Source organism: Salmo trutta, chromosome 16 (genome assembly GCF_901001165.1).
Source record: "Salmo trutta chromosome 16, fSalTru1.1, whole genome shotgun sequence".
NCBI classification, from domain to species: Eukaryota; Metazoa; Chordata; class Actinopteri; order Salmoniformes; family Salmonidae; genus Salmo; species Salmo trutta.
Genome location: NC_042972.1, coordinates 13,849,863 through 13,869,877, shown reverse-complemented (window position 1 = coordinate 13,869,877; position 20,015 = coordinate 13,849,863). Strand labels below are relative to the sequence as shown.

Below are 20,015 nucleotides of genomic sequence, written 5' to 3'. Positions count from 1 at the left end.
TTTAGCACAATCGACAGAGTTATGAAACTACGGTGCACAACATGGTTCAATACGCCAATATACTGTATCGTTTTTTTTCAAAATTTCCACGGTCTTGGAGCTAAAATTGGGATAATGTACAGTATACTCTGCTAAAGACAATGCAAAGAAAAAAAGGAGATCAATGTACAATACGGTGAACAAGGCATTTGTGACAAGTGCATGGGGGCTGCCATAATTATGGACATCCGCTATTGTATTGAAATGTCTATGTTTATGCTGCTATTGGAAATGTAAAACCTTCTTCACTCTCTCCACAGTTGTAGGTGTTATGTCTGGTATGGCCATATGGCTAGGTGGCAGACATAACAATGCCATAACAACATATCAGACACATTCTTAAGGACAATATTTGTCTGTATCATGATTAAAGGACTAGGCTTGAATCCCCAAAATCTTGACAATGTCTTTTATTAGAGAGATTAAAAAAATTAAAATGTCTTTATTTTCATATTGCTATGCACTCATGCCACGCTAGCCCATTACCAGGGGAACAGCCTCCTCCTCTTCTCCTGGCTCCCGGTGAAGCCCCCTGGGGATAGTGGCATGGTTCTGAGCACCATGGTGTCATTCCAGAGCCCGTAGACCAGGCAGCAGGCGTCAGCCCGCTTCACTGTGAACTCGTAGCACCTTTGCGGCAACAGGTTGTTGACCTGTATGCAGTAGGAGTTGCAGGTCACCGTTCCTAGCTGGTTCCCTTCCTCCGTGTTGGTCGGCTGGAGGAGCTTGTAGCGGATCTCAAACTGTTCCCCAGGCTCCTGCTGCTCCTGCCCGGCCATTTCCCAGTGCAGCCGGGCGCAGTCGGTCAGAGCCTCCGAGCGTGACGTGTCGAACATCACGGGCATTTTGACGGACAGCCTCAAATGGATCTGGGGCACCTTGGCGTTGCCCGTCTCGGAGATGAGCCGGTGCTTTGTGTGCAGCTCCCCGGGCATCAGTGTCGAGTCAAAGTCCGTGAACGCCTTAATGAGATACGCTATCCTCCCATTTATGTGGGCGACTTCTTGATCGCCATAGTCGCTCTGGCTGGCTATGGCCTCCATTTCCACTTTGCCCTTACAGAACTGCTCGTAGAGCTCCTCCAGCAGGCTCAGCTGGATCTGCACCTGGCTGTGGCCCAGCTTCTTCATCCGCTGGAACTTCCAGGGATCGATGAGGTGGAGGATGGTGGAGTTGGACAGGTAGTTCTGCTGCTGCTGTGGGTCTGGTTGGTGGAGTGTGTCCTGGCGCATGACCTCCAGGTAATAGGAGCACTTATTGAGGATGTCCAGTTTGGACTTGCACTGCTTTATGTTACAGGGGTTGAGCTTAGTGGAGAGCAGCTGCGTGACCTGGTCATGGAGGTCTTTGAAGGTGATCCATTTTTTCGGGTCCATGCCGGGGCTGTCTCCTCCCTGGCCACCAGCGCAGCGTGTCTTCATGGGGTGGCGCTGATCGCTGACGTCACTGTCATCGCTCGGGGGGGTCATCATTCTTTTCATGTCAGCTGCAAAACATACATGGAGATTTTCCTTCGTCATATAATTAAACATCTCTGTCTTTGGCAAGCTGCATGTTTTCTCTCTTATGGAAAGGTTAAACTGAATGAAAACAAATATGATGTTTTACTGTCACACACACCGGATAGGTGCAGTGAAATGTGTTGTTTTACAAGTCAGCTATAATAGTACGGCGCCCCTGGAGCAAATTAGGGTTAAATGCCTTGCTCAAGGGCACATTGATCAATTTTCCACCTTGTACACTCTAACCTATGGGTGAAATGTGTATATTTGTTTATGTGAGCACTCAGCCCGTTTGACCTGTAGAAGATTTTTGTGGATGGAAACATCATCAATAAAGGTGGTAATTGGATGCATACACAGTGTGCAGGACTTTCTGTTATTTTTAAGTATACTTCATTAGCCAGGTGCCTACTTTTTTTAAGAAAGAGCATATGATCACAAACTTTTCTTTACAATGAATGTACTCTGAAGATTGATAAGCAACAACAAACTTGGCTAGTTATTTCTTTGGTCAGGCTTTCCATTGAAGACAGATTTGAGACTTTTTCTTTCAAGAGAAAAGCCACAAACTGTCAACCTGTAAAGAAAAATGTTGTGGTTCACCACTTGACAGTTGAAATGATGCAACATTAAGGGAAAAAACGAATAAGCTAGAGATCCACTGTCTTCTGACAGTTGGTGTTATTCTAACGTGAAAGGCGTCATGCCATCTGACCTAAGACAATGCTAGAGATCATGAAATAGGCCTAAGTACAGTGCCTTCAGAAAGTATTCACACGCCTTGACTCTTTACAGATTTTGTCTTGTTACAGCCTGAATTTGAAATAGATTAGAGATTTTTTTGTCACTGGCCTATACACAATACCCCATAATGTCAAAGTGGAATTTCTACAAATTAATAAAAAATGAAAAGAAATGACATTTCTTGCATCAATAAGTATTCAACCCCTTTGTTATGGTAAACCTAAATAAGTTCAGGAGTAAAAAATGTGCTTAACATGTCACATAATAAGTTACATGGACTCACTCTTTGTGCAATAATAATGTTTAACATTATTTTTTAATGACTACTTCATCTCTGTACCCCATACATACAATTATCTGTAAGGTCCCTCAGTAGAGGAGTGAATTTCAAACACAGATTCAACCACAAAGACCAGGGAGGTTTTCCAATGCCTCCGAGAAGGGCACCTATTGGTAGATGGGTAAAAACAAAAAAGCAGACATTGGATACCCCTTTGAGCATGGTGAAGTTATTAATTACACTTTGGATCATGTGCCAATACACCCAGTCACTACAAAGATACAGGCATCATTCCCAGTGGTGGAAAAAGTACCCAATAGTCATAATTGAGTAAAAGTAAAGATACCTTAATAGAAAATTACTTGAGTAAAAGTGAAAGTCACCCAGTAAAATACTACTTGAGTAAAAGTCTAAAAGTATTTGGTTTTAAATATACTTAAGTATCAAAAGTAAATGTAAATCGCTAAAATATAGTTAAGTGTCAAAAGTAAATGTAAAATAATTTCAAATTCCTTATATTAAGCAAATCCGACAGCACAACGTTCATGTTCTTTTAATTTACAGATGGCCAGGGGCACACTCCACTACTCAGACATACTTCACAGATTAAGCATTTGTGTTTAATGAGTCTGGCAGATCAGAGGCAGTAGGGATGACCATGGATGTTCTCTTGATGAGTATGCGAATTGGACCATTTTCCTGTCCTGTTCAGCATTCAAAATCTAATGAGTACTTTTGGGTGTCAGGGAAAATGTATGGAGTAAAAAGTACATCATTTTCTTTAGGAATGTAGTGAAGTAAAAGTTGTCAAAAATATAGTAAAGTAAAGTACAGATACTCCGCAAAACTACTTAAGTAGTACTTTAAAGTATTTTTTACTTAAGTACTTTACACCACTGATCCTTCCTAACTCAGTTGCCAGAGAGGAAGGAAACCGCTCAGGGATTTCGCCATGAGGCCAATGATGACTTTAAAACAGTTACAGTGTTTAATGGCTTTGATAGGAGAAAACAGGATGGATCAACTATATTATAGTTACTCGCAATACTAACCTAATTGACATAGGGAAAAAAAGGAAACCTGTAAAGAATAAAAATATTCCAAAACAAGCATCCGTTTGCAACAAGGCACTAAAGTAATACTGCAAAAAATGTGGCAAAGCAACAAACTTTTTGGCTTGAATACAAAGTGTTATGTTTGGGATAAATCCAATACAACACATTACTGAGTACCACTTTCCATATTTTCAAGCATAGTGGTCGCTGCATCATGTTATGTGTATGCTTGTAATTGTTGAGGACTGGGGAGATTTTCAGGATAAAAAAGAAATGGAATGGAAATAAGCACAGGCAAAATCCTAGAGGGAAACCTGGTTCAGTCTTCTTTCCACCAGACACTGGGAGATTAATTTACCTTTCAGCGGGACAATAACCTAAAACACAAGGCCAAATCTACACTGGAGTTGCTTACCAATAATACAGTGAATGTGTCTGAGTGGCCGAGTCACAGTTATGATCTGATTGAAAATCTAAAAAAAGACCTGAAAATGGTTGTCTAGCAATGATCAACAATCAATTAGACAAAACTTGAACAATTTTCAAAAAAATTATGGGAAAATGTTGCACAATCCAGGTGTGGAAAACTCTTAGAGATATACCTAGAAAGACTCACAGCTGTGATCCCTGCCAAAGGTGATTCTAACATGTATTGACTCAGGGAGTTGAAAGTCAGTAAGTAAGTAAGAATGATTATCTTATCAAGATATATTAGTGTTTTATTTTTCAGGATTTTTTGTACAAATGGTAGAATTTTTCTTTCCCTTTAACATTATCATTTCCATCACAATTCCATGCCAGCATGTTTCACATTCAAAATATTGGAGAGCTCCAGTTGTATAGAAGGGGTGTGAAAACTTCCAGGTTCAAAGGTCAGACTGAGATATAGGCTAGACCAAACAGAGCACATTAACACATGTACAGCAGGTACGAAGTAGGCCTAGCCAATGATCAACGTTCATGTTTTTCCACCCTCAAAACAAATACAGCAAGACCGAAAGTAAGTAGGACAACGTTTGGCCTTTTTATAAAAAACAATTGGCTACCTGCTTGAACAAAAAATCCTAAATGAAATACAAAATGAAATTAAATAATACATTGACAGCTTGTTGGTTAAAATATGTCTGAATAAATTAAATATACAATGAAATCGCTATTTACAGATAGATGCGGTCAAATATATTGGCACAGTTGAAATTTACAATGAGGTTCAATGGAGCAGAATGTTCTGTTTTTTATTTTCAAAACTGGTTGAATTGTTATTTTCCCCCTGTGGGCACCTGCAACTTACCACATGTGAGATAAATTATACAATAAATGAGAATAACTGCCTCCAACTAAATTCATTAGAATTTTTATAATTTAGTCCAGGACATTTTTTACTTTGAAGTGAAAAATCTAAATTTCAGTTTAGATTTTTTGATGCTTGGTCCTGTGCAGTTGTATGTCAAATCAAATCAAATGTTATTTGTCACATGTTTCGTAAACAACAGGTGTAGATTAACAGTGAAATGTTTACTTACGGGCCCTTCCCAACAATGCAGAGAGAAAGAAAATAGAGAAATAACAGATTCACATGTACAGGGTTGCAGGGTACGTTGAAAAAGTAAATACGTAATAATAAATAAACAAAGAGTAACAATAACTTATACACAGGGTACCAGTACTGAGTCAATGTGCAAAGGCACGATGTAATTGAAGTAGAAATGTACATATAACTAGGAATAAAGTAACAAGTTAAATGAATACACATGTAAACACCAAAAGATTTTTCCATTTCAATGTACAGTACCAGTCAAAAGTTTGGACACAACTACTCATTCAAGGTTTTTTTTTTTTTTTTTTTACTATTTTCTACATTGTAGAATACTAGTGAAGACATCAAAACTATGAAATAACACATATGGAATCATGTAGTAACCAAAAAAGTGTTACACAAATGAAAACATATTTTTTATTTTAGATTCTTCAAAGTAGCCACCCTTTGCCTTGATGACAGCTTTGCACACTCTTGGCATACTCTCAACCACATTCATGAGGTAGTCACCTGGAATGCATTTCAATTAACAGGTTTGCCTCGTTAAAAGTTCATTTCTGGAATTTCTTTCTTTCTTAATGCGTTTGAGCCAATCAGTTGTTTTGTGACAAGGTAGAGGTGGTATACAAAAGATATACAGAAGATAGTCCATATTAAGGCAACAACAGCTCAAATAAGCAAAGAGAAACGACAGTCCATCATTAATTTAAGACATGAAGGTCAGTTAATCTGGAACATTTCAAGAACTTTGAAAGTTTCTTCAAATGCAGTCGCAAAAACCATCAAGTGCTATGATGAAACTGGCTCTCATGAGGACCGCCACAAGAAAGGAAGACCCAGAGTTACCTCTGCTGCAGAGGATACATTCATTAGAGTTAACTGCACTTCAGATTGCAGCCCAAATAAATGCTTCAGAGTTCAAGAAACAGACACATCTCAACATCAACTGTTCAGAGGAGACTGCGTGAATCAGGCCTTCGTGGTCGAATTGCTGCAAAGAAACCACTACTGAAGGACACTAATAAGAAGAAGAGACTTGCTTGGGCCAAGAAACACGAGCAATGGACATTAGACCGGTGGAAATCTGTCCTTTGGTCTGATGAGTCCAAATTTGAGATATTTGGTTCCAACCTCTGTCTTTGTGAGATGCAGAGTCGGTGAACACATGAGTGGTTCCCATTGTGAAGCATGGAGGAGGAGGTGTGATGGTGCTTTGCTGGTGACACTGTCAGTGATTTACTTAGAATTCAGGGAACACATTCTGCAGCGATACGCCATCCCACCTGGTAAGCGCTTAGTGGGACTATCATTTGTTTTTCAACAGGACAATGACCCAAAACACCTCCAGGTGTATAAGGGCTATTTGACCAGGAAGGAGAGTGATGGAGTGCTGCATCAGATGACCTGGCCTCCACAATCACCTGACCTCAAACCAATTGAGATGGTTTGGGATGAGTTGGACAGCAGAGTGAAGGAAAAGCAAGCAACAAGGGCTCAGCATATGTGGGAACTCCTTCAAGACTGTTAGAAAAGCATTCCTCATGAAGCTGGTTGAGAGAATGTCAAGACTGTGCAAAGCTGTCATCAATGCAAAGCGTGGCTACTTTGAAGAATCTAAAATATATATTTTGATTTGTTTAACACTTTTTTGGTTACTTTTTTGGATTCCATGTGTTATTTCATAGTTTTAATGTCTTCACTATTAATCTACAATATAGAAAATAGTAAAAATAAAGAAAAACCCTTTTGAGTGGTACTGTATTTTAAAAGAAAAAGTGATTCATGCAAGGGTCAGTCTGCCAATATTTGACTGAATCTGTAGGCTATGGCCTATGCCTGCTCATCAAATGATAGGCTAGCATAATAGATTTTCAGTCATGATTAATTCTTAGCTACAGTAGCACCAGGAAATTCGCCCACCTGAAAATATATTAATCTTCAGTCCTCAAATGACTGAGACTGTATCCAGACAATTCATATGTGATAGGTTACTGGAAGCAGAAGATTATTCCTTTTATTGACCAGATACTCAAACGGCCGCTCTAACAATGAAAATAAATGCCTTCAAAAATTGGAGGCAGTCAGGAGGAGGCGAGTTCAGGTGGGACCCTTCTAGCCAATGAAAGGGCAGATACGCATGTGAACAACAGGCTCCACTAAAAAGTATTTTTTCTCAAAGTATCCGGGATGTCACGTGTCCTACTTAGCTAGCTATCCAGTACACTCGTAACAACGTAAGCAATACGACACTTCTATTCGATGAAATACGCCATTACATTTTTGTGGACCAAATTCGACACTCACTGACCTCCATACAAAGACTAATCGGTTGTTGAGCGAAAAAATAACTAAAAACCGCCACCTGCTGGACTAGACAGATTCTGGGCCCAGTTATCGCTTCGCCTCTTCCTCTACTATTTACAGAAGGGCTGTGCTTTCGGTTCAAAACATGCTCAGCGAAGCTCTCTCTCAACTCTCTCTCTCCCAACTCTCTCTGACCAACCGACTGGATTCAAGCAGAATGTCTTACCTGCTCGGTTTAATGCATTGCCGTCTTGCACCACGAATAGTTTGAAAATAAATGTTGTTTTTATTGGTGCTTTTAAAAGTTACCATAGCTACGAACTCAAATGGCACAGGTGCAACATTGTGAGGTCATACTTGCATACATTTTGAGACGACGCCAGAGGCCTTGGCTTAATTTCTCAACATTGTAAACTATATATATATATATATATATATATATATTTACATATTATATCTCATTATAATGCGTTGCAAATTGAATGTTCGATAACTTTGATTTATTAGCCTATTAATCATTCGCGAGATCATGCGTCTTTTCGAATGACTTTGCACGACTAGCCTATTTTTACACCCGTCAGGCCTACACCAATTACATGAAATGCACGACATTTTCATTCCAATATCTATGTTTTCCAGTAGATAATACAACTATTTTTTTAGAAAGAGAAGGACGTAGTCCGACATTTAAACCTATGATGGAGAGAATATTGAGACCTGCACCATCTATAGACGACCACAAAGTGGCAGTAAAGACCATCTGTTGCGTTATACAATTGTCACTGGAACTGCAGTAATGACTTGTTGATCACACCATCTGATTGAACAATAGACTTATAGGTATGATCCTTCAAAACAATTGTTAGGACTATGATCTAAAGCCGTATACACACACAAATATAGCCTAACATTGGAAAACCAGTCCCAAGTCATTTCACTTGTGTGTTCATTAGGCTAATCATACCATGGAGCAGTGCACTTGGGCAAAGATCAAATCAAACGTTATTGGTCACATACACATATTTGGCAGATGTTATTGCGGGTGTAGCGAAATGCTTGGACTTAGGAGCTAGAAACAGAGCTTCCATGTCTGTCAGCGTCATCTTGTACCAAAAGCTTCTCAAAGAAGAAATGTACTTTTAATACATGTAATTATAAACTGAATAACACACTTATGAGGTAAAGTAGCCTAACTGAAAAATCAGCTGAAGGAAATTGACATTTTCAAGGGTGTCCTTTTCTTGACCAGGTTCCAAATGAAAAGGCTAGCTGCATTTCGGTTGGAAATGAATTGTTGTTTCACAATGTAAGACCAAGAATTATTTCCAAATATCACATTTGAGTCAGTCATTCGATAGCCTATATCGATGACATTAGGACTAACTGTTGATAAAAGCATGCATAAAGAACAAATATGCCATTTCTGTTCTATATTAATTGAAACGATCAAAAATGACCATAGGCCTATAGACAGTTCTGATTGCAAAGCATTTCTATAAGGCCTCTTCTGGCACAACCCTGGTAGGCCTGATTACCAACAGCGATGAGACAACCTACAGGGAGGTGAGAGCCCTGGCGGACTGGTGCCAGGAAAATAACCTCTAAACACAAGTGTTTTCGCTGCACGTGCAATAACATCTGCAAATTTGTGTAGCCTACACGACCAATAAACATTGATTTGATAAGATAGGATAATGGATCACACCTGACATTATTGGATGGACATGACATTAAGGAGATGACATTATGACAGTGATGACATTATGACAGAGATGACATTATCAACCTCAAATGCATTCATTACAATCTGTGACTGTAATAGTCCAGTGAGTAATGTAGTAGGTCTACACTTGATGACTTTGATGTACTCATAATATGAGTATATCAGAGTTATCAAGTGTAGATATACTGCATTACTGATCACTGTCTGGTCAATTGAAGATAGTTGTGTTTGCACAGCACAGCTGAGTGATATAGCGTTAAAAGCCAGGGTTACATCCCAAATGGCAGCCTATTCCATGGCCTATATAGTGCACTACTTTTGACCAGGACCTATGGTCAAAAGTCGTGCACTATGTAGGGAATAAAGTACCATTTGGGACACATACTAAATCATCATTACATAGGCTTGTTTCAACAATTATATTCAATCATATGACTGGATTTGTCAAGAGAATATTCCAAATGTTTATTCTAGCTACTTGATTAAGTCTTATGTCACCAGTGTTTTTACATATTGAAATCACAACATCTCTGACATCTTATAAGGCTATAATTGGATGAATCGTTATATAAGCTCTATTCTATAATGGTATTACCATCACTTTGTCATCACAGTTGTTTTGCTTCGCCTTAACTTATAAATCCATAATTTCTATTGGATTCCACATTGCATTTCATCCAACACCCAATTTAAAATATTTGTTTTATCCAATTAGGTTGAGATTTGTTTATAAACCATAGATAGCATGAATATGGCAATGTATAGATTCTACAATTAGAGGGTAGCGTCTATGATGTTTTACATTGTTTTTGTGGGAAGTACTTCAGTAAGAGTCTATGCAGTCTGTTATCAGCAACACCATTGCCTTCCAAAAGTGATCTGTGATGATGGACCTCTCTCACGGAAATCTTAATAACCCAATGACCTTCTATTCAGACCAAAAAACACCATAGAGAGAATCTGTTACCAAGAAACCAATCAAGGTTCTTCAGATCATACAGTGATTACAAGGGGAAAATTCCCCCAAAGTGCACCTATTTTGCCTCTGCTTGTCGGCACATGGTCACATTTTGCCCATTCATGGCAAGCCCGATAAGGCGAAATATGAGCATCAGGCTTATATGTCGACAGACTGTCTGTCTCTGTCTGCGTCCCAAATTACACCCTATCCCTACATAGACAGTGCACTACTTTTGACCAGACCCCTATGGCCAGACCCCTCAGTAAACATTTAATTGTACAGTTTACACACCACTGTATCCTGTGCATATGACAAAACTCTGATATGATTTTAGATTTTGATGGGCCCTAGTCAAAAGTAGCATGCTATAGAGGTAAGAGGGTGCCATTTGTGAGGTAACCTTTGTCTCTGTACAATGTGTACCTCTCCATTGGTTGTGAGGCCCAGGACCCCCCCCCCCCCTCATTCACTGTTTATTTTTTAAGGGTACAGTAGCCCTCACTTCATTCACTGTTGCTCTTTTAAAGGTACAGTAGCCCTCACTTCATTCACTGTTGCTCTTTTAAAGGTACAGTAGCCCTCTCTTCATTCAGTTTCTCTTTTAAAGGTACAGTAGCCCTTTCTTCATTCACTGTTGCTCTTTTAAAGGTACAGTAGCCCTTTTATCATTCACTGTTGCTCTTTTAAAGGTACAGTAGCCCTTCTATCATTCACTGTTGCTCTTTTAAAGGTACAGTAGCCCTCTCTTCATTCACTGTTGCTCTTTTAAAGGTGCAGTAGCCCTCTCTTCATTCACTGTTGCTCTTTTAAAGGTGCAGTAGTCCTCTCGCTATTCACTCTTTCTGTTCTAGGAAGAAGAAGTAGGTTAAATCCCAAATGGCACACTTTTTCCCATTTAGAGCTCTACAACAGTAGTGCACTATATAAGGAATAGTATTCCATTTGGGACGCAGTCATAACCCTTCTTGAACTCAACCCTTTTGGTGACTGACACACACACACCCTCAATCTTAGGTGACCTAATTTCCTTTGGTAGCAGCCGTGGGAATGCAACATCTGAATAGAAACTGACCAGAATGTTTTTTGCGTGTGTCCATGAAATCATTGAACTAATCAATTATTGTAAAAAGATTACTGAAGATATGGATATAAGTGATTGGCAGCACGACCATGAGAAGTGCTCTTGTTTGCTATGTCTAAAAGACAATTTAAAGATAAAATATGTATGTTTAGTTTCAAACACTTTTGAGGTTTTTTTTCATTATTATTGCTGTCTGACAAATATCACGAGATTTGACAAATCAATTCCTATCAGTTCCATTCATACCTTTCCCTTGGGTGGGGAGAAGGCCACTTGGTTCAATGATCCAATTTTAACCCTGACTCTCTGCTCAAGCAACGGAACTGCACTCTGCCAAGTGATAATCCTCATGAGGTCAAACTAACATTGCAGCAGTAGAGATTAACTTAAATTCAGATAATGACTTTACATGGCCTTACCTGGTTATACAATACGGGTGTAGGGTGAGGTTGCCCCTAGGTGCTGATCTGGGATCAGTTTTGCATTTTCAGTTTTGCATGGCCTGGCACATTGACATAAACATTTTGCTTTAGACCCCTCAATTGGTTTGATATCAGTCACCACTTTGAATTTGCACAAACTGTGAATCATCACTATCATATCTAGTGTGATGTCTCAACACGTTCCATAACCTATGGTCTAAGGAACATACACCTCCATGCCTATTGGATCTGCTAAAATATATTGGTCAGTATAGGACTTCATTGACTTAGTGGCCTTGTGGTTAGAGTTTGGAAGGTTATGATTTTGATCCCTGGCTAAGTCATACAAAACGCTGTAAAATGGGGCCAGATGCATCTCTGTTTGACACTTAGTATTAACTAAATAGATTAGGGGTAAGGCTCTGCGATAGACTAACGTCCTGTCCAGGGGGTGTACATGTACATCAATATGTAGGCCATTTAGAAGACATTTTTATCCAAAGCTGCCATTAAGATGCCTCATGCCATAGAAACAGGATATAGGCTCCTGCTCCTACGATCTGCTCTGGCTTGCACAAGCCAAGGCTACTTATAGGCCCAATATATGAAGATATTAATCACTGCTCCAGTCAGTGTCCCTATTCATCCCATGATCCTTACCCACCATTTTCACTACGAACTTGAATCCTAGCCCTGCCATGTTGTAATAGGACCAATGAGATTAGGATTAACCTGGTTTGAGTGGCAAGAAGAAAATAAACTCTATTGTGCCTTTCTCTATGGCTCCGGGGTAAAGTTTCCCCTAGGTACAGATCTAGGATCAGCTTCCTCTCCTCCAATCCTAACCTTAACCATTAGTGTGGGAAATGCAAAACTGACCCAAGGTCACCGTCTAGGAGCAACTTCACCCTGTCTGTGTGCTGAAACAGGAAACTCAACAGTGCCACAGACACTAGGAGAGGAAGTAAAGGCTAGTGTCCATATCCTGGTGTTACAACATCTGAGGGACACAGACATGCAGTACCAGCAAAAAGTTTGGACACACCTACTCATTCAAGGGGTTTTCTTTATTTTTACTATTTTCTACATTGTAGAATAATAGTGAAGACAACAAAACTATAAAATAACACATATGGAATCATGTCGTCACCAAAAAAGTGTAAAACAAATCAAAACATATTTTATATTTGAGATTCTTCAAAGTAGCCACCCTGGTTTCTTTGCAGCAATTCGACCACAAAGGCCTGATTCACGCAGTCTCCTCTGAACAGTTGATGTTGATTTGTGTCTGTTACTTGAACTCTGTGAAGCATTTATTTGGGCTGCTAATGAACTTATCCTCTGCAGCAGAGGTAACTCTGGGTCTTCCTTTCCTGTGGCGGTCCTCATAAGTGTCAGTTTCATCATAGCGCTTGATGGTTTTTGCGACTGCACTTTAAGAAACTTTCAAAGTTCTTGAAATTTTCCAGATTCACTGAACTTCATGTCTTAAAGTAATGATGGACTGTCGTTTTGCTTTGCTTATTTGAGCTGTTCTTGACATAATATGGACTTGGTCTTTTACCAAATAGGGCTATCTTCTGTATACCACCCCTACCTTGTCACAACTGATTGGCTCAAACGCATTAAGAAAATACATTCCACAAATTAACTTTTAACAAGGCACACCTGTTAATTGAAATGCATTCCAGGTGACTACCTCATGAAGCTGGTTGAGAGAATGGCAAGAGTGTGCAAAGCTGTCATCAAGGCAAAGGGTGTCTACATTGAAGAATCTAAAATCTAAAATAGATTTTGATTTGTTTTACACTTTTTTGGTTACTACATGATTCCATCTGTTACTTCATAGTGTTGATGTCTTCACTATTATTCTACAATGTAGAAAATAGTAAAAACCCTTGAATGAGTAAGTGTGTCCAAACTTTTGACTGGTACTGTACTTTCAGTCAAGTGACACAACTATAAAGAGATTCCTCAAAATCGAAAGGGAAGTATGGTTGATAGTCAGAAAATCTGAGCATTTCAACAGTGGAACCAGTGTTCTGATATCTACTCACGTGTTGGTAGATCACACCCGCAGGTGGGTTGTGCGAGAAAATATATTAGCCATGATTGTAATTGTAATGACAGTGAATACTGTGGGTGACAGATTTGTGTGAGCAATTACAAGGTTAAATCGTTTCCATAATTGAACAAAATCCCACTGTCACATTCCAAGATTCCATCTCTCCGTCCTGTATAGATAGACTCCCAGGAAAATAAATCAACAATTTTTTTATGTAATTACACAGAACGTCTCTCCTTTCGAATCACCGTCAGATATTCACTCCAGCAGTAAATGGTCCTGTCACGAACAGTCAAGGCAACCATCTTCTCACCTTAGCTTTGCTCCACACACCATGACATAGACTGACCAGGTGAATCCAGGTGAAAGCTATGATTGTCACGACTGCTGAAGTCGATGCCCCTCCTTGTTTGGGCGGTGCTCGGCGGTCGACTTCACCGATCTTCTAGCCATCATTGAGCCATTTTTCATTTTCCATTGGTTTTGTGTTGTCTTCCTACACACCTGGTTCCCATCCCATTCATTACATGTTGTGTATTTAACCCTCTGTTTCCCCTCATGTCCTTGTCAGAGATTGTTTGTTGTTATGTGCTCGTGTTGTTAGATTGGTGCGCGACGGGTTATTGTACCCATGTTTATTTTTATTATGTACTTTGGTTTTGGAGTTTGTTTTTAACTTTATTAAACTACTCCAGTTACACCAAGATTGTTTCTCCTGCGCCTGACTTCCCTGCCACCTACACACACGATGTGACAATGATGCCTTATTGATGTCACCTGTTAATTCCACTTCAATCAGTGTAGATGAAGGTGAGGAGAGGTTAAAGAAGGATTTTTAAGCCTTGAGTCAATTGAAACATGGATTGTGTTTATGTGCCATACAGAGGGTGAATGGGCAAGACAAAATATTGAAGTGCCTTTCAACGGGGTATGGTAGTAGGTGCCAGGCGCACCGGTTTGAGTGTGTCAAGAACTGCAACGCTGCTGGGTTTTTCACTCTCAACAGTTTCCCATGTGTATCAAAAATGGTCCACCACCCTTTGGAATGCTGTTGACACCTTGTAGAGTCCATGCCCTGACAAATTGAGGCTGTTCTAAGGGCAAAAGGGGGTGCAACTCAATATTAGGACAGTGTTCCTAATTTTTTGTACACTCAGTGTATACACGTGCATGTAATAAAATAAAGATGCACCAACTATGAATGGCTTTTAATGAAATAGTCTGTTAACTTTACTCCCCCCCTTCAACAAAATACAAATTGTGTCATTTGCAAGGGCAAACATTAGTATAGAGCTGCAGTATGTCACTTAAAGCCTCATGCCTTACTCTCAAACTGAGTCAGTTACAGGACAGGACATATGAGGCTCCTCCTCATTTCCACTGACCAGGTTTCCATTGCATGTTGACTTCCTGAAATAGAAGAGGACTGTGCCTTCCAACCACCTGCTACTGTTACAGCTGTAAGACTGCAGTGAGAGGAAATGGAAAAGCTAAACTAACCATGTATAAGATTATGAGGAAGGCCCCAGTCACGTGGTTTAGATTGACACTGTGGTGTTATGGCTCTAGGATTTACACTGAGGAAAGGAAGCCTGTTGTGGATTATACTAGAGGTCACAGGGTTCAAATTGAGCGTCTGGAGGGAAGTGAATGTAAAAGTGGTTTGTTTTGAGTGCCTGAGTTGTTTGGCATTGTCCAGAGACAACCCCTAGCCCCTGACTAGCCCTAACGTACTTTGCAGATCAGAAAGGATTGAATTGGTAAGAAGCAATATTCCAATATTTCCACATAGGCAAGGTGGAGTTACCACCATTTCCCTTTTACCTATCCAACACTTTCAGATCTACATGGAAGGCCTAGGCCCTTGGGGGTAGGGGGTAGGGGACAAAGTGCACTTGTCTGAGTATGTATCTATGGTAGCACAGGAATCGAATGCATGATTCACACGTTGGTCCGCCCCAAATCGTACCGTGCTGGCTCTGATATTTTTATTTTCATATTGTCCCTTCCAGTGCGGTTCCATCAGTAGTGATGGATGCGTAGCCAGCCCAGGACAGCTCTGCCTTGTTTGGCTCAGTAGTGATGGATGCGTAGCCAGCCCAGGACAACTTGGCTTGGTTCAGTAGTGATGGATGCGTAGCCAGCCCAGGACAGCTCTGCCTTGTTTGGCTCAGTAGTGATGGATGCGTAGCCAGCCCAGGACAGCTCTGCCTTGTTTGGCTCAGTAGTGATGGATGCGTAGCCAGCCCAGGAATAGCTCAGTAGTGATGGATGCGTAGCCAGCCCAGGACAGCTCTGCTTGGCTTGGCTCAGTAGTGATGGATGCGTAGGCAGCCCAGGACAGCTCTGCCTTGTTTGGCTCAGTAGGGATGGATGCGTAGCCAGCCCAGGACAGCTCTGCCTTGTTTGGCTCAGTAGTGATGGATGCGTAGCCAGCCCAGGACAGCTCTGCCTTGTTTGGCTCAGTAGTGATGGATGCGTAGCCAGCCCAGGACAGCTCTGCCTTGTTTGGCTCAGTATTGATGGATGCGTAGCCAGCCCAGGACAGCTCTGTCTTGTTTGGCTCAGTAGTGATGGATGCGTAGCTTGCCCAGGACAGCTCTGCCTTGTTTGGCTCAGTAGGGATGGATGCGTAGCCAGCCCAGGACAGCTCTGCCTTGTTTGGCTCAGTAGTGATGGATGCGTAGCTAGCCCAGGACAGCTCTGCCTTGTTTGGCTCAGTAGTGATGGATGCGTAGCTAGCCCAGGACAGCTCTGCTTGGCTTGGCTCAGTAGTGATGGATGCGTAGCCAGCCCAGGACAACTTGGCTTGGTTCAGTAGTGATAGATGCTTAGCCAGCTCAGGAATTCCACAGTAGGGATGGATGCGTAGCCAGCACAGGACAGCTCGGCTAGGATTGGCTCGGTAGTGATGAATTTGTAGCCAGCCCAGGACACTTCGACTTGGCACAGTAGTGATGGATGCATAGTCAGCCCAGGAATGTCTCAGTAGCGATGGATGCATAGCCAGCCCAGAAATGGCTCACTAGCGATGGATGCGTAGCCAGCCCAGAAATGGCTCACTAGCGATGGATGCGTAGCCAGCCCAGGAATGTCTCAGTAGTGATGGATGCATAGCCAGCCCAGAAATGGCTCACTAGCGATGGATGCGTAGCCAGCCCAGAAATGGCTCACTAGCGATGGATGCGTAGCCAGCCCAGAAATGGCTCACTAGAGATGGATGCGTAGCCAGCCCAGAAATGGCTCACTAGCGATGGATGCGTAGCCAGCCCAGGAATAGCTCAGTAGCAATGGATGCATAGCCAGCCCAGAAATGGCTCACTAGAGATGGATGCGTAGCCAGCCCAGAAATGGCTCACTAGAGATGGATGCGTAGCCAGCCCAGAAATGGCTCACTAGCGATGGATGCGTAGCCAGCCCAGAAATGGCTCACTAGCGATGGATGCGTAGCCAGCCCAGAAATGGCTCACTAGAGATGGATGCGTAGCCAGCCCAGAAATGGCTCACTAGAGATGGATGCGTAGCCAGCCCAGGAATAGCTCAGTAGTGATGGATGCGTAGCCAGCCCAGGAATAGCTCAGTAGTGATGGATGCGTAGCCAGCCCAGGAATAGCTCAGTAGTGATGGATGCGTAGCCAGCCCAGGAATAGCTCAGTAGTGATGGATGCGTAGCCAGCCCAGGAATAGCTCAGTAGTGATGGATGCGTAGCCAGCCCAGGAATAGCTCAGTAGTGATGGATGCGTAGCCAGCCCAGGAATAGCTCAGTAGTGATGGATGCGTAGCCAGCCCAGGAATAGCTCAGTATTGTGAAAAAAGGTATAAGGTTTGGGGTTGCGTGCTCCTGCTAAATGGCATTATACTGGTGCGCTGTCAGGCTGTTTTGTTTTGATCAATAGCCACAGAAATCTGTCATACCATATCAGCCTAAATCACCTGTTAAACACATCTGACAGCTTTAAAGGCCCAATCGGCTGTGCTCATGGATTAGTGGAAGTTTTGTTGGTTTTTCTATGAGCGTTGAGGCATGTAATGTGAGAGAAGTAGATATTTGATGGCCGTGTGCCTAGTGAGTTTACCTGACAGGTTATTGGCAGAGAAAAGCTATTTGAATACCTGTACTTGGAAACGGTCTCTGGCTTTGTAATATGATAATGCTTACATCAGTGTGTGTTTGCGTATTACCACACAACTGTTGGCCATTGTGGCGATTAAGACACATCCATACAATAGAATAATCTGTCAAACAAACATGTCGTACGTCAGAAGATTAGCTACAGCGTTTGGTTTAATTCCCCATTACAGTAATACTATTGCCCCTCTATTTTGCCTCTAGACCTATTAGTCTAGGTGTGGCGTAAACAATACAACACATTTACATTGAAAGTACTACTCAGTCACAATAAGCACTACTAAGCTCTAATACACTGGGCTATCAGTTACTGTCTATCAGACTTGCCTTCCACACACCAGTGTTTATCAGTCAGCTGACATAACATCATCAGCAACTGACTCAATTCACACACAAGGCAGCAAACCCACCCTCGTGATCCTGGCCATTCCCTAGGTGCCTCCCTCTGCCCGGTCATTGAGTGCAGACACACAGATGCATGTGCACGCACACACACACCCAGACATAGAAACGCACACACGCACACACACACGGGCGCACGCTCTTCCTCTTCCCTCTAGCAGCCTTTCTCCACTCACCCTCTCATTTTCATAGATGCTACACCTCCCCCATGTTCAGTGAGCAAATTCCTAACCTTGCCCACACTCTCCCCCTGTTAGCGAAACCCCCTTCCACCATACGCTTGCTGTAGCTTCCTGTTTTTGTCTTTGTCTCCCATGTTTAGCTGTACTGTATGGTTGTTGGCTGGCTGTTGTGTAGGCCTTACTTACTACCACATGTCAGTCTGGTCCTCTTAAAGGAAAATTCCACTCAAAAACTATATTTTGGTATTTTTTTCATTTGTCCACTGTTGACACAGTCCCAAAATGTTTTGCATGTTAGTTTTCAAGATAGTGGACTTTCAAGAAGCGAAGTGTCACTTGCCACATCATCATGATGATCCGTTTTGAATCATATGACGCGTTTTGCAACATCACGATGATCCGTTTTGAATCATATGACGCGTTTTGCATCATCATGATGATCCGTTTTGAATCATATGACGTGTTTTGCATCATCATGATGATGCGTTTTGAATCATATGACGCGTTTTGCAACATCACGATGATCCGTTTTGAATCATATGACGTGTTTTGCATCATCATGATGATGCGTTTTGAATCATATGACGTGTTTTGCATCATCACGATGATGCGTTTTGAATCATATGACGCGTTTTACATCATCATGATGATGCGTTTTGAATCATATGACACGTTTTACATCATCATGATGATGCATTTTGAATCATATGACGCGTTTTGCATCATCATGATGATGCGTTTTGAATCATATGACGCGTTTTACATCATCATGATGATGCGTTTTGAATCATATGACGCGTTTTACATCATCATGATGATGCGTTTTGAATCATATGACACGTTTTACATCATCATGATGATGCATTTTGAATCATATGACGCGTTTTGCATCATCATGATGATGATGTGGCAAGTGACATTTTGCTTCTTGAAAGGCCAATATCGTGTCCAATATCGTGACTGCTGACATGCAAAACATTTTGGGACTGTATTAAAGGTGCAATATGCAGAAGGCGCTCCAGCATTTCCTGGTTGCAAGTACAAATAGTTTGCCTAATTTCAGATTATGTGACAAAACAAGCCATGTATTGTGTAGAGCACCTTTACCCTACAAGGTCTGGTGCCTGCTGGTATTCTGTTCTACCTGATAATGAATTAAACACACCTGGTGTCCCAGTTCTAAGTCAGTCCCTGATTAGAGGGGAACAATGAAAAAATGCAGTGAAACTGGCTTTCGAGGTCCAGAGTTGAGTTTGAAAGGGGTAGAGAAACATTGTACCATTTAAACCGCTGTGAAATATATTTTCTTTAAACCAAAATATTGTAATTTCAGCTGTTTGAAACTGGTGTACAAAACTTAAAGTAAAAAACGCTAAAACTTTAGAATGGGAAGCATAGAAATAGAGCACATAGAACAGATGTGCCACTTCTTACACTTGCGTTCAATGAGAAGGGCAGATCTATGACTCACATTTCTATGTGAATTTGGTCAGGTCACCCAAAAAGTTACTTATTGCAGCTTTAACAGTGGACTAATGAAGAAAAACATGAAAAACGTTTTGAGTGGATTTTCCTTTAAGCTAGTAGA

At 41.3% G+C, this 20,015-nt stretch overlaps 1 protein-coding gene across 1 annotated transcript; it reads right to left on the bottom strand.

Moving 5' to 3' along the window:
- Window positions 1-521: 521 nt before the first annotated feature.
- Window positions 522-7,709, bottom strand: LOC115151172 (fibronectin type III domain-containing protein 11-like). Its single transcript, XM_029695183.1, has 2 exons — window positions 7,688-7,709; window positions 522-1,525 (listed from the first exon to the last, which is right to left on the bottom strand). The coding sequence occupies exon 2, from the start codon at window positions 1,518-1,520 to the stop codon at window positions 522-524; it is 999 nt and encodes a 332-aa protein (XP_029551043.1). The 5' UTR covers window positions 1,521-1,525; window positions 7,688-7,709.
- Between the last annotated feature and the right edge of the window lie 12,306 nt (window positions 7,710-20,015).